General features: G+C 47.2%; 2 protein-coding genes across 2 annotated transcripts; one reads left to right on the plus strand and one right to left on the minus strand.

The window, feature by feature from the left end:
* Window positions 1-15,312: 15,312 nt before the first annotated feature.
* On the plus strand, window positions 15,313-17,971 carry LOC119311208 (F-box protein PP2-A13-like). Its single transcript, XM_037586846.1, has 3 exons — window positions 15,313-16,177; window positions 16,582-16,700; window positions 17,315-17,971. Exons 1-3 carry the CDS (start codon window positions 15,860-15,862, stop codon window positions 17,742-17,744), a joined length of 867 nt encoding a protein of 288 aa, XP_037442743.1. The 5' UTR covers window positions 15,313-15,859; the 3' UTR covers window positions 17,745-17,971.
* A 1,614-nt stretch (window positions 17,972-19,585) lies between these two features.
* On the minus strand, window positions 19,586-22,115 carry LOC119311209 (E3 ubiquitin-protein ligase BIG BROTHER-like). Its single transcript, XM_037586847.1, has 7 exons — window positions 21,983-22,115; window positions 21,210-21,365; window positions 21,027-21,091; window positions 20,834-20,878; window positions 20,432-20,556; window positions 20,238-20,346; window positions 19,586-19,973 (listed from the first exon to the last, which is right to left on the minus strand). Exons 2-7 carry the CDS (start codon window positions 21,343-21,345, stop codon window positions 19,938-19,940), a joined length of 516 nt encoding a protein of 171 aa, XP_037442744.1. The 5' UTR covers window positions 21,346-21,365; window positions 21,983-22,115; the 3' UTR covers window positions 19,586-19,937.
* Window positions 22,116-27,038: the final 4,923 nt, after the last annotated feature.

Raw genomic sequence — 27,038 nt, forward strand, 5'->3', positions numbered from 1 at the left:
AAGGACCGACCATAGTCAAATTCGATTCAATTAAAGTTGGATAAACAGACGCCCGCCAGCCACCTTTATGCAAAACTAGTTGCATGTCTGTCGGTGGAGCCGGTCTCATGAACGTGGTCATGTAAGGTTGGTCCGGACCACTTCATCCAACAATACCGCCGAATCAAAATAAGACATTGATGGTAAGCAGTATGATTATCACCGCCCACAACTCTTTGTATTTTACTCGTGCATATCATCTACACATAGACCTGGCTTGGATGCCACTGATGGGAAACGTAGCATGCAATTTCAAAAAAATTCCTACGCTCACGCAAGATCTATCTAGGAGATGCATAGCAATGAGAGGGAGAGAGTATGTCCACGTACCCTCATAGACCTAAAGCAGAAGTGTTAGCTTAACGCGGTTGATGTAGTCGAACGTCTTCTCGATTCAACTGATCAAGCATCAAACATACGACACCTCCGAGTTCTGCACACGTTCATATCGATGACGTCCCTCAAACTCTTGATCCAGCAGAGGGTCAAAGGAGTAGATGAATTTTGTCAGCACGACGGCGTGGTGATGGTGATGGTGATGGTCATGTGATCCGCGCAGAGCTTCGCCTAAGCACTACGATAATATGACCGAAAGAGTAAACGGTGGAGGGGGGGCACCGCACATGGCTAAGAACAATTGATGTCCCTTGAGGTGCCCCCCCCCCCGCCCACGTATATAAAGGAGGAGAGGGGAGGGAGGGTCAACCTAGGGCGCGCCTAAGTGGGGGGGAGTCCTACTAGTACTCCTAGTCCTAGTCGCCCCCTTCCTTCTAACGGAGGGGGAAAGGGGGAAAGAGAGGGAGAGGGAGAAGGAAAGGGCGGCTGCGCCCCCTCCCCTAGTCCAATTCGGACTCCCCATAGGAGGGGGTGAGGGAGTCCAGGATTAGGGGGTCCTCGGACAGCCGGACTATGTACTTGTGCCGGACTGTTGGACTATGAAGATACAAGATTGAAGACTTCGTCCCGTGTCCGGGTGGGACTCTCCTTTGCGTGGAAGGCAAGCTTGGCAATTCGGATATGTAGATCTCCTTCTCTGTAACTGACTCTGTGTAACCCTAGCCCCCTCCGGTGTCTATATAAACTAGAGGGTTTAGTCCGTAGGACAACAACAATCATAATCATAGGCTAGCTTCTAGGTTTAGCCTCTACGATCTCGTGGTAGATCAACTCTTGTAATACTCATATCATCAAGATCAATCAAGCAGGAAGTAGGGTATTACCTCCATCGAGAGGGCCCGAACCTGGGTAAACATTGTGTCCCCCGCCTCCTATTACCATTGGCCTTAGACGCACAATTCGGGATCCCCTACCCGAGATCCGCCGGTTTTGACACCGACATTGGTGCTTTCATTGAGAGTTCCACTGTGTCGTCATGGTAAGGCTTGATGGCTCCTTCAATCATCCACAACGATGTGATCCAGGGTGAGGTTTTCCTCCCCGGACAGATCTTCATATTCGGCGGCTTCGCACTAGGGGCCAACTCGCTCGGCCATCTAGAGCAGATCGATAGCTACGCCCCTGGCCATCAGGTCAAGTTTAGAAGCCTGAACTACACCGCCGACATCCGCGGAGACTTGATCTTCGACGGATTCGAGTCCATGACAGGTGCGCCACACAATCACGATGAGCGTGACTTAGATCTGCCATCAGACGGTGTTCGGGAGATCACACCTGTGGTTTCCCCGGCTCTTAATCCGGAGCAGATCGTGCCATCCGAGGACGGGTGGATGGACCCCGCCACGGAGGCCACACACTCAGCAGCGTTAGAGCCGAACTCAGACTTCGCCTCCAATGAGGTCTGTGTCATCGGACCCTCGGACTTGTCTCCGGCCATAGGCTCCGAACCGCGTGCATTTGTGCCTATCGAATCTGATTGGGCACCGATCATGGATTTTACCTCCGCGGATATCTTTCAGCACTCGCCCTTTGGCGACGTGCTAAATTCATTAAAGTCTCTCTCCCTATCAGGAGACTCTTGGCCGAACTATGTCCGGCTTGAGTGGGAGGCGGATGACGAAATTCGTTCCCCACCCACCACCCACTTAATAGCCACTGTTGACAACCTAACCGACATGCTTTTTGACTCCGAAGACATCGATGGTATGGACGACGATGCAGGAGAAGAACAGGAACCGCCGCCCACAGGGCGCTGGACAGCCACCTCATCATACGATATATATATGGTGGACACGCCCAAAGAACGCAATGGCAATGAGGCAACGGAGGATAATCCCCTGGGGAAGCAATCTAAACACCGGCGTCAGCGGCGCCGCTCCAAACCCTGCCATAGCAAAAATAGCGATACCGACACAAGAGACAATAGCACTCCGGATGGTGCCGAAGACGAAAACAACCCCACCCAGCCAAGCTTCGAGCAAACTGGACGGGAGGATGGGCAAGCTATCCCTGAGAAACAGGCAATAGATGGAAATTCGGAGGATGATAATTACATGCCCCTCTCCGAAGACGAGGTGAGCCTCGGCGACGAAGAATTCATCGTGCCTGAGGACCCTGTTGAGAAGGAGCGCTTCAAGCGCCAGCTCATAGCCACTGCAAAAAGCCTGAAGAAAAAGAAGCAACAGCTTCAAGCCGATCAAGATCTGTTAACTGATAGATGGACCGAGGTCCTGGCAGCTGAGGAATACGGACTCGAGCGCCCAACCAAAAACTACCCAGAGCACAGGTTGTTACCTCGATTCGAGGAGGAGGCCCTAGAGCCCACACTACCAGCACAGGATGCGGCTGACCGTCCACCTCGTGGCCGAGATAAAGCGGCACATCAGCCCGAACACCAGCCCGCACCCCGTCGCCAAACAAGCAAAACACGAAGGCCCGGGGCTACACACATGACCTGCGAGACGTGTTGGAAAACAAAGCAGGACAGTCAAGGTCGATCTACGGATCACGGGGGCGCGCCCCAACGCGTGACAATCACCACGTTGGATACACTAAATATAAATCCGGCCGGGCCGAATACAACCGACCAAACTCATTTGAACTGCGTCGTGATGTAGCCCGGCATAGAGGCGCCACACACCCCCTATGCTTCACCGACGAAGTAATGGACCATGAGTTTCCAGAATGGTTTAAGCCCGTGAACATCGAGTCATTTGATGGGACAACAGACCCCGCGGTATGGATTGAAGATTTCCTTCTCCACATTCACATGGCCCGCGGCGATGATCTACATGCCATCAAGTACCTCCCATTAAAACTCAAGGGACCGGCTCGGCATTGGCTGAATAGTTTGCCGGCAAACTCCATTGGAAGTTGGGAGAACCTGGAAGGCGCATTCCTGGATAACTTCCAGGGCACTTATGTGTGACCACCGGATGCTGACGATTTAAGTCACATTACCCAACAGCCCGGAGAGTCAGCCAGGAAATTCTAGACTCGGTTCCTTACTAAAAAGAACCAAATTGTCGATTGTCGGGATGCCGAAGCCCTAGCGGCCTTTAAGCATAACATCCGCGACGAATGGCTTGCCCGACACCTCGGCTAAGAGAAGTCGAAGTCCATGGCAGCCCTCATGACACTCATGACTCACTTTTGCACAGGCGAGGACAGCTGGTTGGCTCGTAGCAACAGCACATCAAGAAATCCTGGCACCTCAGATGCCAGGGATAGCAACGGCAAGCCCCGACGCAACACACACAAGCGTCGCAACAATGGCGATAACGCGAAGACACGGCATTCAATGCCGGATTCAGTGGCTCTAAGTCCGGTCAGCGGAAAAAGCCATTCAAAAGAAACAATCCGGGCCCGTCCAGTCTGGACCGCATACTCGATCGCTCGTGTCAAATTCACGGCACCCCTGATAAACCAGCCAACCACACCAACATAGAATGTTGGATGTTCAAAGAGGCGGGCAAGTTAAATGCCGAAAACAAGGAAAAGGGGCTGCATAGCGATGACGACGAGGAGCCCCGGCCTCCGAACATAGGAGGACAAAAGAAATTTCCTTCCCAAGCGAAAACAGTACACATGATATACGCAACCCATATTCCCAAGTGAGAACGGAAGTGTGCACTAAGGGACGTCTATGCGATGGAGCCAGTCGCCCCCAAAGTTCAACCCATGGTCTTCTTGTCTGATCACTTTCGATCACAGGGACCATCCGACCAGCATCCGTCATGGCGGTTCGGCCGCGTTGGTCCTCGACCCCATCATTGACGGATTCCACCTTACAAGAGTCCTTATGGACGGTGGCAGTAGCCTGAACCTGCTCTATTAGGATACAGTACGCAAAATTGGCATCGATCCCTCAAGGATCAAACCCACCAAAACCACCTTTAAAGGTGTCATACCAGGTGTAGAGGACTGTTGCACAGGCTCAATCACACTGGAAGTGGTCTTCGGATCCCCGGATAACTTCCAAAGCGAGGAGTTAATCTTCGATATCGTCACCTTCCGTAGTGGTTATCATGCAGTACTAGGACGAACCGCATTTGCTCGATTCAGTGCGGTGCCACATTATGCCTATCTCAAGCTCAAGATGCCAGGACCTCGCGGGGTTATAACAGTCAATGGAAACACAGAGCGCTCCCTCCGTACGGAGGAGCACATTGCGGCCCTCGCAGCAGAGGTACAGAGCAACCTGGTTAGGCAGACCTCCAATTCGGCTATAAAGCCTCTGAACACCATTAAATGGGTTTGAATTACCCTGCAACAGGATCTCCGGCACGCCCTGAACTCGCCTAGCAATTCGGCCTCCGCCCTAGTCCCAGTCAAGCGGTGAAATTCGTGGCACGCGTACATAATTACGCACTTAAAATACCATGGGCACAAGCGGAGGCACGGCTACAATGCGGTTCACAATGCGGCTCAACCGCCCCAGGACCCATACACTTTCACCCTTTTTTTCCAGGTCCCTATTTTCTGGAGGCTCCTCCGGTAACCGGAGACCCATCACGGGACGGAAACACCAAGGAAGCAAGGAGCTTTGACGTACAAAGGAATCCCCAGGTGGTCTCTGATAACGATCGTTATACCTGGTTACATACCCACACGCAGCTCGCCTTTGGTCAGGACATGTCAAATAGTCATATTTTGCTTATCGCACTACTTGTATACATACGCCTTGACGTATTATTCAAATAACAATGGAAAATAATGTACATCATCAGCTTATTATTACATTTCTTAATCTTTTCCCTTGACTTCTTATCTATTATAAATTGCACCCGTACATTCTGGTACGTTTAGTCCACCAGGGGCTTCAGTGTACCCCATAACACGGCAAGAAAAAGTCCGAACACTTTCGACAGTGCGGCACCCCGAACTTATAGCATTATATGCATCAGCCCCGAATCATGTCTTGGGTCAATAGTTGGGTTTGCCCAGCTCCCATGTTTTGCTGCCTTACGTTCCGCTACATCGGCTAAGGTGGCACAGGGAGAACTACTGCAATTGTGTCCCGGTTCTTCCGGACGAGCACCTCAGTAGAGAAAGCCGAAAACTGGCTGTCATGATGCGGTGAGAGTTGGTCGCTGTTCGAGAGGTCTCAAATCCTTAAAGATTTTTTCCGCTTTGGGCGAGGAATTGGCCTTGTCCGATTTAGGCGTGTATAGCGCCCCAAGTTTGGCCTGCCGAATACCAGGGGCTACACCAAAATTTAAAATTATAGACTTCTATGGCTAAGTGAGAGTGATAAAGCTATATAGTCTGATTGCCTTGTTCATTGCACTAAACACCTCCTTAAAGACCAAAAATTTGGATAAAGAGTGTTTAGATTTATCCCGAACACCCCGGTACTAGTTACATGGGGGTAGAAGCCGACGACTGGCCAACTCTCAGATTTTATAAATGGCCGCACAGAAAGTAATATTTTAAATCAATAAGCGTTATATAGCGCAAATGAACTCGTTTTCATATTACAAGATCAAGTGAGTACATTCCTTCAAATATTACATCCTTAGCACATTCCTCTGCCACAAGGCGGGCGCCCTTTAGGACACCGTCATAATACTTTTTGGGGTGGCGGTGCTCCTTGCCCTTCGGCAGCCCCTCCGTCACCAGCTTCTCGGCATCCATCTTCGCCCAGTGCACTTTCGCACGGGCGAAGGCCCTGCGCACACCTTCAATGCAGATGGACCACTTTATGACTTCAAGCCACGGGCAGGCATTTACAAGCCGCTTCACGAGGCCGAAGTAGCTGTTGGGCAAGGGCTCGGCAGGCCACACCCGAAATATAAGGTCCTTCATGGCTAGTTCGGCCGCCTTGTGCAGTTCGACCAGTTGCTTCAGCTGGTCGCTCAAGGGCATCGGATGTTCGGTCCCAATATATTGAGAACAGAACAACTTCTCCGTTGAGCTCCCTTCTTTGGCCCGGTAGAACTCCGCGGCATCCGATATGCGGCACGGCAGATCTGCGAATGCTCCTAGAGAGTTCTGAATTCGGGTAAGTAAAAAGAAAGTCTCCTTCACATGCTTGCTTTGCATAATGAATGCCTTACCCGCCGCTATCTTCTTGACCGCTTGAATCTCCTGGAGGGACCTTTGGGCTTCGGCTTTGGTGTCTCGCACGCTCTGGAGGGCCTCAGCAAGCTCGAACTCTTGCGTCTTAGAGTCACGCTCCAAGGACTCGTATTTTTTAACGAAATCCTGGAGCTCTTGCTGGACCTTGTCGACACGGGCCTCTTGCTTCTCGCGCTCAGTGCGCTCCTTGGCCGCTTTGTCTTCGGCCTCGGACAGCACATTCTTAAGGGCCGCCACTTCTGTCGTGACCCCTATTAAAGTTCATGACACTTCTATGAGCTGAAACCATTTTTTTATCAATATACAAACGGGGTATTAGGTACCTTTGTTCTCCTCGAGCTGCCTCTTCACGAGGCCGAGCTCTCCTTCGGTCCGCTCCAGGTCCTGCTTTAGTCCGGAGACCTATGGAGTGCGAGCGGCCGCAGCTAGCAGTGATGCCTGCTTATTCACATGGACATTTTCTGTTAGACTCCTGTGGATGTTATTTGATCCCCTGTTTGGCCTTTCTTTCCGAACACCAAACAGAGTATCAGGGGCTACTGTCTATACTGTGATATTTTCTTATAATTTTATTACTTACCTCAAAGCCTGTTAGGAGGCTGGCGCGGGCTTCGGTAATCCGCGTTTGGCGGACCAGACCTTCTCAATCACCATACTCATAAGAGTACGGTGTTCTTCATCAATGGAAGCGCCCTGAAGCGCTTCCAGCAAGTTGTCCAATGCCTTTGGATGGACAGAGGTCATCGGCACAGGTGGCTCGCCCCCCTTAGTGAGAGCCTGCCTGCCTGAATCCGGTACCACTGAGGGTTCCGGTGCAGTATCCGGCTGGGGGGCCGACTTGTTGCGGCCCCCGTTATCGGAATCCATGGGGGTCTTCCCGCCCATGTGCCCGGCATCTGGGATTTTTCCTTGAGGCGTCTCCAAAACAGTCTCCCACTGGTCCGGTATCCTCTGAGATAACACCTTGGTGTCCTCCACGGGCTTGGGGAGGAGGCAGTCGGGAGTGAATCGCTATTCATCACCGACAGACCCAGAGACCCGTCCGAAGAGGATACGTTGATATGGGCTTTGGCCGGACTGCACGAGCATGTTTGGCATGATAAGAAGCGATAAAGCAAAACATACCGGAAGTGTTATAGTGTCCGGATACTTACGACTTCGCCAGGGGCTTGTCCCTGGGCAGCCACTCCTCGCCGTTGTAGGCGGCTGTGGTGGAGTGGTCCGGAGGGAGGGTCTTTCCCTTCTTGGACCCTTCGGCCTCCCCAGATGGGGCGTCCTTCCTTTTCTCCCCCCCCCCCAATTGGGGAGAGGGCTTTCCTCTTCCTCCTCCTTGTTTTTATTGGAGGAGCGCACCTCGGTGTCTTCAGACGATGAGTCCGATACAACCTTGCACTGGAGACCTTTCCTGGTCCCCTTGGCCTTCTTCTCCAGCACCTCATAGGGTGTCAGAAACAGCATCTCCGTTAAGAGAGCCGTTGCTGGATCTTCAGGTAGTGGAGCTGGACAGTCAATCTGCTCCGCTATCGCTATCCAGTCCTGTTGAATTGGCATGGAGGCTTAGATTCCTCCCACGAATATACTGGGGAAAGAAACATCTTGCAAAATATAAAGAGCTTACCGGATTGGTGGGGTGCTTTGCGCTGAGTCCGAGGTCCTCGGTTATGGGAGGAGGTACCTCGGCGGCCTTGAACAGCACCTTCCAGACATCTTTGTGCGTCGTATCAAAGAGCTCTCGCAGCATCTGGTGTTCAGCCGGGTCGAACTCCCACATATTTGAAAGCCCATCCTTGACACGGAAGGATCCGGCGGAAGAGCATGACCTGGACCACATTGACAAGCTTGATTTTCTTGCTTATCATATTTTTGATACAGGTCTGGAGTCCGGTCAGCTCCACCGATGAGCCCCAGGCTAAGCCCTTCTCCTTCCAGGAGGTCAGCCGCATGGGGATGCCGGATCAAAATACGGGGGACGCTGCCAAGTTGGTGTCGCGCGCCTCGGTGATGTAGAACCACCCGATTGCCACCCCTTCGTGGTCTCCACATAGGAGCCTTCGGGCCAGGTGACATTGGGCATCTTGCCCACCATGGCGCCTCCGCACTCCGCTTGCTGGCCGACCACCACCTTCAGCTTCACGTTGAAGGTCTTCAGCCATAGGCCTAAGTGGGGCTTAATGTGGAGGAAGGCCTCGCACACGATGATAAATGCCGAGATGTTGAGGATGAAATTGGGGGCCAGATCATGGAAGTCCAGCCTGTAGTAAAAACATGAGCCCGCAGACAAATGGGTGGAGGGGGAATCCCAGTCCGCGGACAAAGTGAGAGAGAAACACTACCCTCTCCTGAGGCTTCGGGGTAGGGACGATTTGCCCTTCAGTAGGGAGCCGGTGCGCGATGTCTGCAGCCAGGTATCCAGCCTCCTGAAGCTTCGTGATGTCATCCTCCTTGACGGAGGAGGCCATCCACTTGCCTCCCTCTCCGGACATGCTTGGAATAACTTTGCGGAGAAGGAGAAGGCTTGGGCGCTAGAGCTCGAGCAAGGGGGAATGGATGAGCAGAGGAAGAATAAGGCATGGGTGGATAAAGGTGAACCCTTATCTCTTTATAAAGGCAGTAGAAACCATGCGCCTCCCCACTTGCCCCGTAAACTCGCTTATTCCCCAAGTGTCGTGTTGATGGCGCGGTTGGGTTACCCACCCCCGTATTGATGAGAATCTCGTGATAAGGGGACACGATCTCTGCTTCGACAAGACGTGCCAAGGAAACCGCCTCGCAATATGTGCAGTAGCTGGTTGAGAAAAACGGTTCGAATAATGACCGGGCCGTGGCGTGTTGTCACGTTGTGAAAAGTTGTCAGTAGATTAGATTTGTGGGATATTGTGCTCTCTACGGTGGTATGTGGAATTTGTTTTGCAGAGCCGGACATGATCCTTGAGTTCAAAATCTTCTATGGAGTATTCGGAGAAGGAACCCTCCTTGCAATGCCGAAGACAATCTGCGCGCCGGACTCATCGTCATTGAAGCCTGGTTCAGGGGCTACTGAGGGAGTCCAGGATTAGGGGGTCCTCGGATAGCCGGACTATGTACTTGTGTCGGACTGTTGGACTATGAAGATACAAGATTGAAGACTTCATCCCATGTCCGGGTGGGACTCTCCTTTGCGTGGAAGGCAAGCTTGGCAATTCGGATATGTAGATCTCCTTCTCTGTAACTGACTCTGTGTAACCCTAGCCCCCTTCGATGTCTATATAAACTGGAGGGTTCAGTCCGTAGGACAACAACAATCATAATCATAGGCTAGCTTCTAGGGTTTAGCCTCTACGATCTCGTGGTACATCAACTCTTGTAATACTCATATCATCAAGATCAATCAAGTAGGAAGTAGGGTATTACCTCCATCAAGAGGGCCCGAACCTGGGTAAACATTGCGTCCCCCGCCTCCTGTTACCATTGGCCTTAGACGCATAGTTCGGGACCCCCTACCCGAGATCCGCCGGTTTCGACACCGACAGGGGGCGCCACCTCCTTGTGGCCTGCCTTGCCTTTCCCCTATGTCCCATGAGGCCCATTACTTCCCCCTCGATACTCCGATAAATTCCCGAAACATTCCGGAACTATTCCGGTGTCCGTATACCGCCTTCCAATGTATCAATCTTTACCTCTCGACCATTTCGAGACTCCTCGTCATGTCTGTGATATCATCTGGGACTCTGAACAACCTTCGGTCACCGAAACACATAACTCATATAATACATATCGTCATCGAACGTTAAGCATGCACACCCTACGGGTTCGAGAACTATGTAGACATGACCGAGACACCTCTTCGGTCAATAATAAATAGCGGAACCTGGATGCTCATATTGGTTCCCACATATTCTAAGAAGATCTTTATCGGTCGAACCGCAATGTCAACATATGTTATTCCCTTTGTCATCGGTATGTTACTTGCCCGAGATTCGATCATCGGTATCTTCATACCTAGTTCAATCTCGTTACCGACAAGTCTCTTTACTCGTTCCATAATACATCATCCCGCAACTAACTCATTGGTCACATTGCTTGCAAGCCTTGTTATGATGTGCATTATCGAGAGGGCCCAGAAATACCTCTCCGATACTCGGAATGACAAATCCTAATCTCGATCTATGCCAACCCAACGAACACCTTCGAAGATACCTGTAGAGCATCTTTATAACCACCTAGTTATGTTGTGACATTTGATAGCACACAAGGTGTTCCTCCGGTATCCAGGAGTTGCATAATCTCATAGTCAAAGGAATATGTATATGACATGAAGAAAGCAATAGCAAATAAACTGAACAATTAATATGCTAAGCTAACGGATGGGTCTTGTCCATCACATCATTCTCCTAATAATGTGATCCCGTTCATAAAATGACAACACATGTTTGTGGTTAGGAAACTTAACCATCTTTGATTAACGAGCTAGTCTAGTAGAGGCTGGCTAGGGACAATGTGTTTTGTCTATGTATCCACACATGTATCAAGTTTCCGGTTAATACAATTCTAGCATGAATAATAAACATTTATCATGATATAAGGAAATATAAAATAACAACTTGACTATTGCCTCTAGGGCATATTTCCTTCAAGACAGCACATTCGATAGGTGTTCGGTCAAATGCCATTAAGCTTATTTTCAAACTTCATGTTGTTTTCTAGAGTAAGCATGACAAAGGGGTGTGGGATCGTAGTTAGATAAGAAGCAATACACCCTAGACATGCATGTCTAGAGTATGAGCAGCAGAATGTAAACAACATCCAAGTGCAAGAATGTAGAGAGTAGTGTTTAGGAGATTTTGCAAATGAAAGGTGACACGAAGATTTTCCCCATGGTTCCGATAGGTGGTGCTATCGTACATTCATGTTGATGGAGACTTCAATCCCTAAGGGATAACGGCTGCGCGAGTCCATGAAAGGCTCCACCCACAAAGGGTCCATGAAGAATCAACCTTGTCTATTCCACCATGACTTATGCCGACGAAGGAGTAGCCTCACTCAGGGTAGATCTTCATGAAGTAGGCAATCTCCTTGCCCTTGTAAACTCCTTGGTTCGCTTCACAAGCATTGGAGGCTCCCAAGTGTCACCTAACCAATCTAGGAGACACCACTCTCCAAAAGGTAATAGATGTTGTTGTTGATGATAAACTCTGTGCTCTTGTGCTTCAGAAAATAGTCTCCACAACACTCAAGCACTCCCTCACAGATTTGGCATTGTTGTAGGACAGGAATTTGGGTGGAAAACAACATGGTGAGACTAGAGATGAAAGTTCTATGGTTGGAATGGAAAGCATTTGATCTCAACACAAGAATAGTCGGTTCTCTCTTAGAAAGTAGATATGGGAAGTGTAAGCTTCGAACTGGTTGCTCTCTAAGAGTTGGTGGATGGGTGGGAGGTATATATAGACATCACCAAAAAATCCAACCGTTACACAGCTTTATGCACACTTCGGTGGGATTGGGTGAAACCACTCGATGAGACCGACATGTACAAAAGGTTTAGACTTTAGGCTTTACGGTGAGACCAGATGAAACATCTCAGTGAGACCGAGTCAAGCTGACCTAAGAACTTTCTGTGTCATCGACTGAAACCATTCAGAAATTCCGATTGAATTTCAGTTGACAACGGAAGGTTGGCAAGAGCCCTTCAGTGGGACCGAGATGCTAGGGTTTAGGCAGTGGCTATGCCAAGTGTATCTCAATGAGTCTGGCTGATTGTGTATCGGTGAGACTGAGATGGACTTTAGGGTTTTAGGCATAGTGAAATATGAGAGTGTGGCCGGCGATGGTTTTGGAGCAATATCTATAAGCATTAGACAGTTAGACCATCATCAAAACCTCATCCCCTTTTAATAGTACCGGCTTTTCTATGGATTACATGGGATTTTGGATCACTTAACCAAAGATGTAGAGTCTTGAAGCTTTGCCAATGCATGTCCTTAGTATATTGAGGGGTCCACTTCTCATTCTAAAGGTTTGCCTAAGTTAAACTCTTCCTGAAATATACTTGAGGAAAGCATTAGTCCAACAACATGTATGCTGACATGAATTATCAAAACCACCAAGGGTGTGAATGTGCTTTTCACGGGGTACTCAGTGAAGAAGGATGAGTTGTTGTGCAATGTGTGTTTGGCCGTATCTACGGACTTCGTATGCCGAAACTCAACTGGCTCGGTCCTTTGGCGACGCGTGCATGGTTTATCCCATCGTAAAAGCACTTTTGCGCCCTACGACATGCACACCGTCCACGAACGAAATGTGAGGTCGTTAGAGCATTGATGGCACACCATCCATAACTCCGTCAAAAAGTTTTACGGTGCAGTTGAACGCATGGAGGCACTGTGACCATTGGGCGCATCCATGAAGACCATAAGTTTTGCTTCTTGTTGCTCTACATGTTGGTTAATTCATTCATTCATTCAATGTTGCTCTTCATGTTGTATAGCTTGCACGCTCTGCCGTGATGTACTACATGACCGTGGGCAGACCATTCACACACATACATTGTTGGATCTAGCTGAATGGACCGCCTATATGGGACGACATGTTCCTCCTCTAATTATTCTAGTGTCGTTAAGATTGAAATCGATGAATGGAAATATTTGTTGAACATCCGGTTATCTCGTGGTAGAGATATTTGCATACTATTTATGGATTAAATGAGCTATTTTTTATATAATTACTTTGAATGTTGCGGGTGTGGTTTAGTTACATGAATGAGATATCGTCTGTTTTTTGTATATTATATCCGAACTTTGCTGAATTTTGTCATGTTTGATGTAACTCGTCCGATTTAAAATGTATATAGATACAGTTGGATGTCCGACTCCAACATCGTGGATGATCCGGTGTCCGAATTAGGGGTCGCCGTTGGAGATGCCCTTGCCCTTTCTATTCGACCGATGAGATAGGGTGAAGTTGCAGGTGCATGACTACTCAGCACACCTTCATGGTGCAAGTGTGTTTCAGTGGGGCCCCAATGACATTGGGAATTTGTGTTTTGCTGGAGTCCTGGCCACATCTATTTTCATCATAGTTCGAATGCACAGGTTTACTTGCCAAATAATATTTTCTAGAATAAGATATCATATGTTTTAGATTATCCATTAGTAGTTTTGAACCTTACTAACAAATCCAGGAGTGCCAAACAATTTTTTTATTGTGCCTTCCCCATTCCTTTTATCACGTTCAACAAAAAGCAAAAACTATGCAATGAACTAGGATACGACGTGACGAGCTATACTTCAAGCGTTTTCACGGTCACGTTTTCTATCTTCACCCATTGACCCCTCTCCCGCTTTCACTATGCGCCGCCACCTTCCATCGCTCCTCGCCCTCCCCCAACCCTCCTTATTGCATCCCCTCTAATCGTGTCACCTTCATCATGCAATCTATGTTAGGGCAGCCACTGAGGCGCTCATTACTGGAGCAAACATCCTATTCTATGTTACTTCTATGTAATCGTGTGAGATTTGTTTTCCTGGTCGGTTGATGGGCTTCGTTAAATCCTGGCATTTTCATTGTGTTGTAGGCATAGTGAGATGCCGCCATGAATTTTGCCAGGGCTGGACGACCAAGAATCCCATTGTACGGAAAAGAGAGATCGACCATATCAAACACAATTTTCTCGGTCCGCTAGTTTAGTTCTCCACCAAATGTCACCGGCAGCGTAATCTTCCCCTTAAGATGACTCATGCCGGGGTTGATTCCTTGAAACGTGCCAGTAACCTTGAGCTCTTCATCTGATATCTGAAGTTTGTTAATCACCTTGGAGGAAATCAGATTCAACCCAGCCCCACTGTCAACTAACATCTTTGTGACTTTGAGGTTGCGAATTGTTGGCGAAACCAACAACGACAAACATCCTACCGCAGTAGTGCGGCCAGGGTGGTCCTCCTCATCAAAGATGATAGGCGTGCGGGACCACTTGAGCAGCTTCCGGGAATCTGCTGCTGGTCGACAACATTGACCTCACGCGCTCATTGTTTGAGCTGGCAGTGGGAGGAGTGCAAAGATGCGCCTTCGTCAACGCACAGGGCCTCAGTTACCTTCTGGAATTCTTGCTCACTGGTTTCCTCATCACCCCATTCATCACTTTCGTCATCACCTTCCTTCTCTCAGGGCCTCTAGCAGGTTTCTCTTGATGCTGGGGAATCTTGCCGCGGCGGCCTCCTCTGCCGTCTCGGCCCTTCCCGCCAACCCCTTCATGGTCCCTTTTCTTCACACGTTTCTCGTACTCGGCTTTCTGCTTCTTGACAAGTTGCTCAACTTGGTGACACTCTTGGAGGTCATGGCCCTTGGTCCGGTGGATCTTGTAGTACGATCCATCGGCCTTCCCAGCCTTTTCGGCCGCCGCAGCCTCCCGGCAATCAGTGCACGCGGCAACTTCCTTGCCGGGGGCTTCGGTCTTGGCCTTCTTGCCGGTACTGTGAGTGCGAGAACCCTCAACAGCTGCCTTTTCCTTGCGCTTCTGGTTGCTCTTTTTATTCTTCCTCGGCCGGCCCGAGCCTTATTCTCTAAAAAAAATCAAAAAAGTAAATTGTCCAATGGCCAATTTCTCCTTGCAAAAGGAAAAAAAACGATCGTTAGACAAAGAACAAAGTAGACATTTTGCTTTGCTCGACAGTAACAATTGAGGCACACAATAGCAGTCAGTCGATTTCAACGGCCAGTAGGAGACGGAAGGTGAACTGGGTGAATCATCGTCTTCCGGACAGCGACTCGCACCGAGGAGCGGGTGGCAGACGAGCACGAAACCACCTCGCGACACGCGGCTACCACCACCGAGCACCGAGTGGGGAAAAAGGGGAGAAATCTTGTGCGCCGCCCCTCTCCCCCCACGGGCAAGAACAAAACCAACTTTCCCTTGCGGCTGCGCGCGGTCGTCTTCCACAACTTCCACTCCCTTGGCGCAGCCGCTACCCCGTTTCCGCTCCCTGCCTCAGCACCAGCCTAACCCGGCAGACGCCAAGATCAAGCAACCGAGCGCATAAAGCAAGCTCGGGAGCCAGAACCTTCTTCGATCGACCAGCCACAGTCGGGCGGAACAAGAATCAGTTCGATCCGGCCGGTGCAAGAACTTGCTGGGACTGGGACAGGCGAGGGCGACGACGACGACGACGACGTCCGGGGTTCTCCGCTTTCCGACGGCAAGCGAGGTGGCAGTGGCACCGGAGGGATGGGCCTTTCGGCGGTGAGGCGTAACCCGCCGCTCTTCTCCAAGTCGCCGGCGTCCCTGCTGCTGCTCTCCAAGCTGCTCACCCTCTACTGTTGAGCTTCCGGCGGGCGGCTGTTTCCCTCTTCTCGGTCGAGCGAGTCATCCATGGGCGCCGTGGGGTCGTCGGCGAGGCGGGGCGGGGGCACGGCGCTGGGGGACCTGCCGGAGAACTGCGTCGCCGAGGTGATGCTCAGGCTGAACCCGACGGAGATCTGCGGGATGGCGCGGCTCAGCCGCACCTTCCGCGGCGCCGCGTCCGGGGACGCCGTCTGGGAGGCCAAGCTGCCGCGCAACTACGCGCGCCTCCTCGCCGCCGCCGGCGGTGGCGACGAGGAAGCCGCCGCGTTGGAGGCGGAGGCTATCCCAAAGAAGGAGGTGTATGCGCGGCTCTCCCGCCGCAACTCCCTCGACGGCGGCACCAAGGTGCGTACTTTGTCCCATCTTTGCGGTGAACATCGCCACTGTATCTGTTAAAAATATTGAAAATTTCCAGGCAATTTGTTTTAAAATTTATGACAAAACCTTGTGCAAATTAGTATGCCTGCAAATTAATAAAACTGCGGGAGTTTGAGTTTTATTTTGGGGTATTGTTTGTATTAATAAAGGTGCAGGAATATGAGTTTTTTTGGGGGTGAAGTTTGTGTTATTAAAGTGCAGGAATTTGAGTTTTAAATAAGGTTTACGGAGAAGTCTAATTAGTTTCAAACGCCGATTTGAAGATGAGCTTGTTTGATTAGTTTCTTTTATTTTCCTTGAATTACTGTTGCTAATTTGTTATTGCTAGTTTGCTACTGCAACTGAAATTCAGTATCTGGTCCGTTGAACAGGAGTTCTGGCTCGACAAGGCTGGTGGAGGCACCTGCATGACAATCTATTCGAGGGCGCTTTCGATCACAGGCATCGATGACAGGAGATACTGGAACTTCATTCCAAATGATGAATCAAGGTGCTTTCATCAAAACCAAATACGACAGCTTATAATGGTCCTCATTAATAGAAACTTTATGCCATGACTTCTCTCTTTTTTCTTTGTGGATGAGTATCTGAACTCCTGGTGCGTATCGCCGAAGCTGAGCAGCACTTCCCGCTATTCGTATGTTTAGCCACTTGAACTCCAAATGATGCAAACTACATCAACACTCCCTGTGTTCAACTCATGTTACAAGTTGCAACTGACAGTTAGCTTGTCTTGATAATAAAAGCAAAAGAAGGCGGGATTGTGAACAACACACTACTTCCACATGTCACCAACTAGGGGTGTGGTTATCTGCAGTGGCCCCTGAAGTGTATGGCCGTTGGAACATGATAAGCAGTAGTTGTTTCTTATGATGCATTGGTGCCTTTCATGTGAGATAATTGAGCATGTTTGCTTTGTTAATCATGCCTTTCATGTGAGATAATTGAGCATGTTTGCTTTACCGGCATACGACTACGCATAAGTGTGTATTTTATGTGTTTGTACAGTTGTGCTTTCTCAACTGTATATGGTTATAGAGCCACAATGTTCTAAACATTTGGCAGATAAGAGAAGTCCTGATAAGCATGCTGCTTTTTCTGCAGGTTCCGTTCGGTTGCTTATCTCTCCCAAATCTGGTGGTTTGAAGTCAGAGGGGAGGTTGAGTTCTGCTTCCCAGAAGGTACATACAGCCTGTTTTTCCGAATTCACCTCGGCAGGCCTTTCAAGCGGCTCGGTCGCCGGGTTTACAGTGCCGAGCACATCCATGGGTGGGACGTAAAGCCGGTGCGCTTCCAGCTATCGACTTCGGATGGGCAGCAGGCCCAGTCCAAGTGTTACCTAACTGATCCAGGCGTCTGGATCTATCATCATGTCGGCGATTTCGTCGTGAAGGACTCGAACGGGCCACTGAATATCAAGTTTGCAATGGTTCAGATAGACTGCACACACACAAAAGGAGGCCTGTGTATGGATTCAGTGGTTATAAAACCCAAATGCCTTGCGCGGAAAAAGGGACCTGGGAGTTATGAGTAGTTTTAGTGAGCACATTAAGCTCGATATCTATAGAAACAATATGGTTTTGCTTACTTCCTCCGTCGTGTGCGCTTGCGGCTGTCGGTGTTTTTTCAGTCCTGTAATGTGAATGTAATTGGAGGGGTGAGTGATTTTTTATTTCCTCTTGTCCCTGTATAGGAGCATCAAGCATGTCACACCTTGTAAATTGCGAGTTCAGTGACAGATATACATGTTTGCCTTTGCTATGTTCTGATCCTTGTGTTCCAAACCTTGGTTGGATCAAATTCTCCTCGAGTTCCTTTTTATTTTTAACTTACTCCCTCAACTCCCTTGTGGCCTGCAAATAGAGAAATCTTGAGGTTTCTGGTCCAACAAATCAAACAACAATACAAGAAATGTTTCAAGGATTTGAAACTCTACAAATCATATATGATGCCTAAATAGTTTATCTCCACTAACTCAATTGTCTTAACATGCAATTATGTCAAACTCAGTATGCCACCATGTATGTCCCACTAAATTTAATTCTGTTAACATGCAATTATGTCAACTCACCATGACACTATGATTGCATCCAATTCCCGCAGCAACGCACAGGGTATTTTCTCTAGTTTTCTTAAAGCTTCACTAAAAGCAAAGAGATCATGAACAGCAAAACAAAAGCACGGGTGGAAAATTGTTTGTTGGGGACATGCCATTCCATTGGGGCGTGTGAATGGGGATGGGGTGTGCTCATGACAACATAGCCATTGCACAAAGGACGGCCTGTTCTGGTGCTAAACACCTGTTGCTGACACTGAGGATGCCAACCGGATGAGATCATGCGTGACAGCGAACCCAGATAAGATTTGTGATGTTGGTTGCATGACACCACATCCACACTTTACAACTTTATTCAACTAACCAGGGAATGATGATTTATCAGGGAAAGAACAACTTAAACTTTTTAAAAGATGAGATGCCAACAGGAACACCTATCAGCACTGGAATCTACACCGGATGGAGTGGATCAGTGTCAGCATTGGATCATGGAGCTTAATTAATTATTAGTTAATAGTACCATTTGCAATGGATCATCATGCTCCATGATTATTTAACTATTAGTTAATAGCATTTGCAATAGATCAGCATTGTTTAGGCAACCAATGACACTGAGATCCAATGCTAATCCAGGATCCAAGGATATTAATATTGGTGTGCAGCCTTTGCTGAGCCCCTGCTGCAACATCACTCAGAGAAGAGAAGGATAGCAAACTCTCCACTGAGAAGATGCAGAGATCCAGATTGCACTAAAACTTATCTTGCTTGGACAAAAGAACTAACTGAAATTAATTAATAGGAATGAGTTCCTATTCTAGATTGGTATAAGTGTGTTTCCATTTCTCTTCCTGGCGCAGTAGAGGAAGGTCCATTGGGCGTAGAGAGAGTACCATGTGATCATGGTGAATATCGATAGATTGTTGGCGATTTTGGGCTCACAAGAACTTGCTAAGTTGCTTTTCTTCCTCCAGAAATTCATTTTTTTATTTAGAAAACAAGCATTGAAATGGTTGTGAGGTATTATGTCAAGTCGTCATGATTTCATGAAATGGTTAGAATTTTGTGGCCCGCGTAAAAATAAAAGTAGAGGGCATATAGTTATATTCATGCTCGTCATTGTATCATAGACCACAAACAAAGTCGTATTCACAAAACTTAAAAAACATAGTTCATTCGATTATAATTTTTGCATATGCCATTTGTTTCTGAATTTTCAGAAACCTCGCAACACACTTGTTTGTACTCCCTCCGTAAAGAAATATAAGAGCGTTTTGATCACCACTTTACTTCTTTACGAAGGGAGTATGTTCCAAAGTATATAAGAGAGACACATCTATATAACATTTACAATCATGCTTCAGACTTTACACAGTGGGCTGGTGTAAAGAGGGTGCAACACATGGCAAACCACATCATCTACTTAACTGCTCCTGCTCAGTTGCATTCTCGGAAAATTGGCAACCATATAACCCACTGTCCACACATATTTATCATCATTTTAATGACAAAACTAAGTTGGGGCTCATCAAACATGCCATGATCCAAAATACAGTTTTCTTAAAGCACGCTAGACCATCGAGTATTTTATAGCATAATAGGCTGTAGGAGACCAAGATTGCCCATTATCATGATGCGGCGACGAGGCCACAACATCTCCACAAACATCGCAAGTTAACCGAATACCTCCTCATTGCAGACAGGGCATGCCTGAATGAAAATAAAGGTGCATATCAGAAAAAGAATCAAATAATCCTCTGAATATCAAACAACAGAGGATTGTACACCAAGATATCAGACAACAGAGAATTTTGATATGGAGTCCAGATAATATCTGCTTTTGTCGAGCGACATAGCAGGTTAATATTAACATACAGTATCTATTCACAGAGGACAAAAAACTTACATTTTAATTGTAGTCTATCAAAATAAAATCGAATAATATTTAGAGAAGAAGAAAAAACTGAGTTTTACCTTGTTAATCTTAAGCCAGCGAGTTATGCAACCTGCATGGTAACAATGGCTGCAGGGCAATCTTATCAACTTCTGTAGGCTTTTATAGTTCGATTTGCAGATCACACATCTGCATGGGGGTATCACACGATTATATGTTCATCTTAGGGTTACAAAATGATGATCGATTCAGAGTAAAACTAACTGTCACGTACTCATCGGTATTCTTTTTGCAGGAGAAGAAGTTGCATTTGTTCCTAAAAGGCTCCAGGTAGCTTATCAGGTCATCAGATAATCCTCTGGATTGAGTTCCTACTTCTTCACCAATTGCTTGTAGTTGCTACAAAACAACAAAACAATAGTGAAAAGTTGCTCAGAGATGAGATTTTCATGTGCTACAAGATCTCAATCAAAGTGTGTCTCTTTATGTCCAATTGTTTTTAATGTCAAATCATGGGAACAAAGTAGTAGTACTCTATAACACAACCTTAAACCTTTTGTATGAGAGCAGGTAGTATATATAAGTGAGCTACATTGGCACAATATGTGTTCAGAAAATTGTTTGTTCTCTCAAAACCGTCAAAGAACGTTTATTCGGCAAAAGCAAAACAGCATACCTCGTATGACATATTATCCGGGTCGACATTATCTTCTGTCGCCACCTGCATAAACAGATTGTCATCAACTCATCATTCTGTGCCCCCCTTCAAAAAATATTCAGTGCACACATTTGGAATCCCTTTCCAAGGAATGTGCTGATGATCCCAATGAGGCAACCAAAGGAAACAAAAGAGTAGAGAAGCAACAAACCTGAGCTGCATTATTGGCAGGCCTATACTCAACAGCTGGTGATGATGGTTCCAAGGACACGCTGCCTGAAAACAATGCAGCATCAACATGTAGCACGCGTGAGCATTAGTTGATAACAGCTAATGAATCCACCTCAAACAACGCAAAAGATGCTCGGTGGGAGCAGTGGCACTATATTATTACCGGCAAATTCCCTTGTAGCGAGCGAATCCTCCTCCTCTTGCAGTTGCTTAGCCAGAGCCTCGTCCGATTCGCACCAGGCCTCGATCTTGTGGGTCTCCGAGGAGAGATGGACAGCGTAGGTATTCGGAGCTGCCATTGCTGAACCGTGACGCTCCCCTGCAGCAATTTGCAGCTAATGAACACTGTAATCAATCAATCAATCAATGCAACACTGCAGATAAAAACCCTGTTCTGACTACCATCTTAACTGAAGGAGCATTCAGGATTAGGATTCGGAGTTGCATTAGAAGCTGATGATTGCCGTGTATTATTCCTCTTTCCATTTCTAGACCGACTAGGAACCAAATTTCAGCAATTACTGGTGCTCTGGAGGAAGTACAAAATCACACTCTCCAAATAAATACAGCTTAAGTTGTACTCTTAAACATAGCAGCCAGGACTTTTCTAATACCTAAAAGAGCTCGAATTTCCAAAGAAGAACAGTAAAATCCAATCTTGATATTCTTATTATTATCGGCGAATAAGCACTATTTTATCAATCTCGACCCCTTTAACATCGCACACAGTATATTTCCCGGCTCAATTCTGATCTGATGACATGTTAGAGACGCCGCTCCAAGAACAAAAGGGGAAAAGGGGCAGAATCTAGAGTATATCCGGGCAATCTTCTGCTGGGCGGAGAAGGGGGCGAAAGGGAGGGACAGAGACACGATTGCCACGGATCAAGAACAAAATTCACCCAGCGATTCTCGGCGACCGAGGAATATGCGTACCTTGCCTGCCGCCGCCTCTGAGATGAGCGCAAGAACAGAGAGTGACGGCGCCGCCTGTGCCGCCCAGCCTCTGCCTCCGCCTTCCGCCTTCCCTGTCCCTCTCAGCCGAGCCAGCCGTGGGCTATTGTGCTACGGGCGAAAGCTTTATGCTACCGACGTGGTCGCGGTTGCTCCGAAGTCAAAGTGATGGAGACTACCTACTGGCTACTGGTATGTATGCGCCTTCTATTCTCTTCGTTTTTTGGTTTGTCTTGATTTGCATTCCCTCCTTCCTTTGTGTCCCTTGCTCTTGTCTTGGCAACGCAATCTTTTCATTCTTGTTTCCATTCAATCAAACTGCAGTTGCCATATTTTGTTGAGGGTAATCTTGATTTCCATAATAATCCGACAAAATGACGTGGCACAGATAGTAGAACGTAAGATTACATTGTCATATTCATCTGGATTATGTATGGTTGAATCTACAATATATCCCGGGTCTTCTTTTTTTCGTTTTTTTTTTCGTTTTTGTCAGGTGATAGGATGATGAGTAATACTCCCTCCGTCCGGAAATACTTGTCATCAAAATGAATAAAAGAAGATGTATCTAAATGTATTTTAGTTCTAGATACGTTCCTTTTTATTCATTTTGATGACAAGTATTTTCGGACGGAGGAAGTATCTTTTGGTTGTAATCATGGTTGTAAGTTTTAAAAGCAGTTATAGTAGAGTCGTCCTATCGCATCGATAGCCATAAATAACTACCCGTGTGACTATCACGGTCAAAATGGGCAATCTAACAGAGTTCTTGTCGGCAGGAAAAAAAACCGATGTATACGCCGAGCTTACCGACAGATGTGCCATCCCAAAAGCCAAGTTAGTAATATACGAAAAAGGCACATTGTGATTTCATTCCCCTAGGAATACTACAACATTCAGAAGTAGATTATTTCAGTACCTACACATAGCGGCATGCAGATCCTTGTGAGGACTTATCCTAAGTAAAACCCACTCCGGTTGAACTGAGTCTGGAAACGCCAACAATGACGTCTAGAGCAGGTGCTCGGCGCCTCGAGCACCGGCACGCTTCGGCAAACGTGCCGCACATGCAGACATGCCCCACGGCCACGTGTGCGCCACATCCCCGACCACACATTTAACGTGGGTACACGCTATGGTGTGGAGCCTACCATAGGAGCAATGCTTGGGTGAGCATTTATGTTTTTCTTTCGAGTAATATATTTTGGTAGTTCTAAAAGAAATTTTTTAGTATAATCGTCATATCACGTTGATAGCCATAATAATCCCATGGTTTGAGATGCAGCGCTTGCATGAACATTTATGTTTTCCTTTTGAGTAACTAGAACATTGCTCGTGCGTTGCAACGGGATATAAATATTCTAATACGTTAGCTTGTGATTTACGTGCCAATAATAATTCAATTGTGTAAATAAATGTTCATCAAATTCTGACCGTGAATTACCTTATATTTTGATTAGAAGTTTGATAAGTAAATTAAAGTTGAATTGGTTCAGAAGGTAAGTAAATTAAAGTGAAATTGGTTCAGAAGGTAAGTAAATTAAGGTAATTGATTATCACATGGAAGGTCGGACGAAGGGGTGGTGGCAAGAAAGGTGAAATGGGAACCTTATGTTCTTTTTAAATAACAGAGATTACCTTACATTTTGATTAGAAGTTTGGTAAATAAATTAAAGTGGAATTGGTTCAGAAGGTAGTGAATTAAGGTGATTGATTATTATATACATGGAAGGTTGGATGAAGGGGTGGTGGGAAGAAAGGTGAAATGGGAACCTTACGCTCTTTTTTAGTAGAGATATCTTTTGGTTGTGATCATGGTTGTAAGTTGTAAAAACAATTACAGCAGAGTCGTCATATCACGTCGATAGCCATAATAACCGATGTATGATGATCGCAAGTCAAAATGGGCGGTCTAGCAGAGTCACTATCGGCATAATAAAAACTGGGGTATACCCCGAACCGACAGATGGGCCAACCCAAATGCCACACCCGTATACAAAAAAGGCACATCAGAATTTCATTCCCCTCAAGAATACTACAACATCCAGAAGGATATTATTTCAGTACCTACACATGGTGGCATGCAGATCCTTGTGAAGACTTTCCTTAAGTAAAACTCACTCCGGTTAAACCGAGTCTGGAAATGCCAACAATGACGTCTAGAGCAAGTGGTCGGCGCCTCGAGCACCGGCACACACCGGTAACGTGCCGCACATGTGGATAGGTTCCACGGCCACATGTGCGCCACATCCCGACCATGCATTTAACGTGGGTACACGCTATGGTGCGGAGCCTACCATAGGAGCAATGCTTGGGTGAGCATTTATATTTTTCTTTCGAGTAATATCTTTTGGTAGTTCTAAAAGAAATTATATAGTATAATCGTCATATCACGTTGATAGCCATAATAATCCCATGGTTCGAGATGCAACGCTTGCGTGAGCATTTATGTTTTCCTTTTGAGTAATATCTTTTGGTTGTGATCATGGTTGTAAGTTGTAAAAGCAATTATAGCAGAGCTGTCATATCGCGTCAATAACCATAATAACCGATGTATGACGATCGCAAGTCAAAATGGGTGGTCTAGCAGAGTCACTATCGGCATAATAAAAACTAGGGTATACCCCGAACCGACAGATGGGCCAACCCGAATGCCATGCCCGTATACAAAAAAGGCACATCAAAATTTCATTCCCCTCAAGAATACTACATCATCTAGAAGGATATTATTTCAATACCTACACATGGCGGCATGCAGATACTTGTGAAGACTTGCCCTAAGTAAAACCCACTCCGGTTAAACCGAGTCTGGAAACGCCAACAATGACGTCTGGAGCAGGTGCTCGGTGCCTCGAGCATCGGCACCATGTGTCGTGTATGCGGACGGATCCCATGGCCATGAGTGTGCCACATCCCGACAGTGTATTTAATGTGGGTACAAGCTACGATGCACATCCTACCACTGGTATGTGTATTATAGACGTTCATCATTATGTTTACAGGCGGTGCTGGCGTCTTGGGATGATAAAGTACCTTATCGGTTAGGTGAAAACGACGGTGCGAAGCTCCTTTTTGAATAAGAGACGACGGCGCCCTTGAGTCACATCAGGGCTGACAATGACAGATGGGACCCCACATGACATGATAGACTGTCGGGCGCACTTGGGTACCTAACGACTACATCACCAGTTATCCCCTGCAAAATCGAAGACAAAGGAGACTATGCAAGGCGGGCACCCACCATTCTTTGTAATGTCCAAACATACATGTGTGCCATTGTGGTACCCCCGGGCTAAATAAGGGGAGCATCATGGATATTCCTAGAGTATCAAACAACAAAGCCACAAAACAACACATCACAAGCAACATGAGATCCAAGAGCACTAGCTAGAGGAGATAGGAAGAAGAACCGGTGCTCGGGCAACATGAGGCTGTACCCCGAGCACCCCATTTAGCCACCAATGTGAAGGAAATATGCCCTAGAGGCAATAATAAAGTTATTATTTATTTTCTTATTTCATGATAAATGTTTATTATTCATGCTAGAATTGCATTAACTGGAAACTTAGTACATGTGTGAATACATAGACAAAACATAGTGTCCCTAGTATGCCTCTACTTGACTAGCTCGTTAATCAAAGATGGTTAAATTTCCTAACCATAGACATGTGTTGTCATGTGATGAACGGGATCACATCATTAGGAGAATGATGTGATGGACATGACCCATCCGTTAGCTTAGCATTATGATCGTTACAGTTTCATTGCTACTGCTTTCTTCATGACTTATACATGTTCCTCGGACTATGAGATTATGCAACTCCCAAATACCGGAGGAACACCTTGTGTGCTATCAAACGTCACAACGTAAATGGGTGATTATAAAGGTGCTCTATAGGTGTCTCCGAAGGTGTTTGTTGGGTTGGCATAGATCGAGATTAGGATTTGTCACTCCGTGTTTCGGAGAGGTATCTCTGGGCCCTCTCGATAATGCACATCACTATAAGCCTTGCAAGCAATGTGACTAATGAGTTAGTTGTGGGATGATGCATTACAGAACGAGTAAAGAGACTTGTCGGTAACGAGATTGAAGTAGGTATGATGATACCAACAGTCGAATCTCGGGCAAGTAACATACCGATGACAAAGGGAACAACGTAAGTTGTTATGCGGTTTGACCGATAAAGATCTTCGTAGAATATGTAGGAGCCAATATGAGCATCCAGGTTCCTCTATTGGTTATTGACCGGAGATAGTCTCGGTCTACATAGTTCTCGAACCCGTAGGGTCCGCACGCTTAACGTTCGATGACGATTAGTATTATGAGTTTATGTATTTTGATGTACCGAAGGTTGTTCGGAGTCCCGGATGTGATCACAGACATGACGAGGAGTCTCTAAATGGCCGAGACATAAAGATGGATATATTGGAAGGCTATGTTTGGACACCAGAAAGGTTTCGAGTGATTCGGGCATTTTTTCGGAGTACCGGGGGGTTACCGGAACCCCCGGGGAGTTAATGGGCCTTAATGGGCCATGGTGGAAGAGAGGAGGAGACGGCCAAGGTGGGGGCGCCCCCCCTCCCCCAAGCCCAATAATAATTGGGATGGGGGGAAACCTACTCCTACTCCAACTAGGGAAGGATATTACAGCATCCAGAAGGATATTATTTCAGTACCTACACATGGCGGCTGCAGATCCTTGTGAAGACTTGCCCTAAGTAAAACCCATTCCGGTTAAACCGAGTATGGAGACACCAACAATGACGTCCGGAGCAGGTGCTCGGCGCCTCGAGCATCGGCACCACGTGTCATGTATGCGGACGGATCCCATGGCCACGAGTGTGCCACATCCCCGACAATGCATTTAATGCGGGTACAAGCTACGATGCACATCCTACCACTGGTATGTGTATCATAGACGTTCATCATTACGTTTACAGGCGGTGCTGACTTCTTGGGATGATAAAGTACCTTATCGGTTAGGTGAAAGCGACGGTGCAAAGCTCCTTTTTGAATAAGAGACAACAACGCCCTCGA

Source organism: Triticum dicoccoides, chromosome 5B, assembly GCF_002162155.2.
Source record: "Triticum dicoccoides isolate Atlit2015 ecotype Zavitan chromosome 5B, WEW_v2.0, whole genome shotgun sequence".
NCBI classification, from domain to species: Eukaryota; Viridiplantae; Streptophyta; class Magnoliopsida; order Poales; family Poaceae; genus Triticum; species Triticum dicoccoides.

Bases quoted from the DNA above. Each gene is read 5' to 3' on its own strand.
- LOC119311208 (XM_037586846.1), top strand. From the start codon at position 15,860: ATGGGCGCCGTGGGGTCGTCGGCGAGGCGGGGCGGGGGCACGGCGCTG. The intron at 16,178-16,581 runs GTGCGTACTTTG...TCCGTTGAACAG, and splicing joins CCCTCGACGGCGGCACCAAG to GAGTTCTGGCTCGACAAGGC. The intron at 16,701-17,314 runs GTGCTTTCATCA...CTTTTTCTGCAG, and splicing joins ATTCCAAATGATGAATCAAG to GTTCCGTTCGGTTGCTTATC.
- LOC119311209 (XM_037586847.1), bottom strand. From the start codon at position 21,345: ATGGCAGCTCCGAATACCTACGCTGTCCATCTCTCCTCGGAGACCCAC. The intron at 20,879-21,026 runs GTTTGTTGCTTC...CTGTTTATGCAG, and splicing joins CTGCCAATAATGCAGCTCAG to GTGGCGACAGAAGATAATGT. The intron at 19,974-20,237 runs GTAAAACTCAGT...ATTTTCATTCAG, and splicing joins GCTGGCTTAAGATTAACAAG to GCATGCCCTGTCTGCAATGA.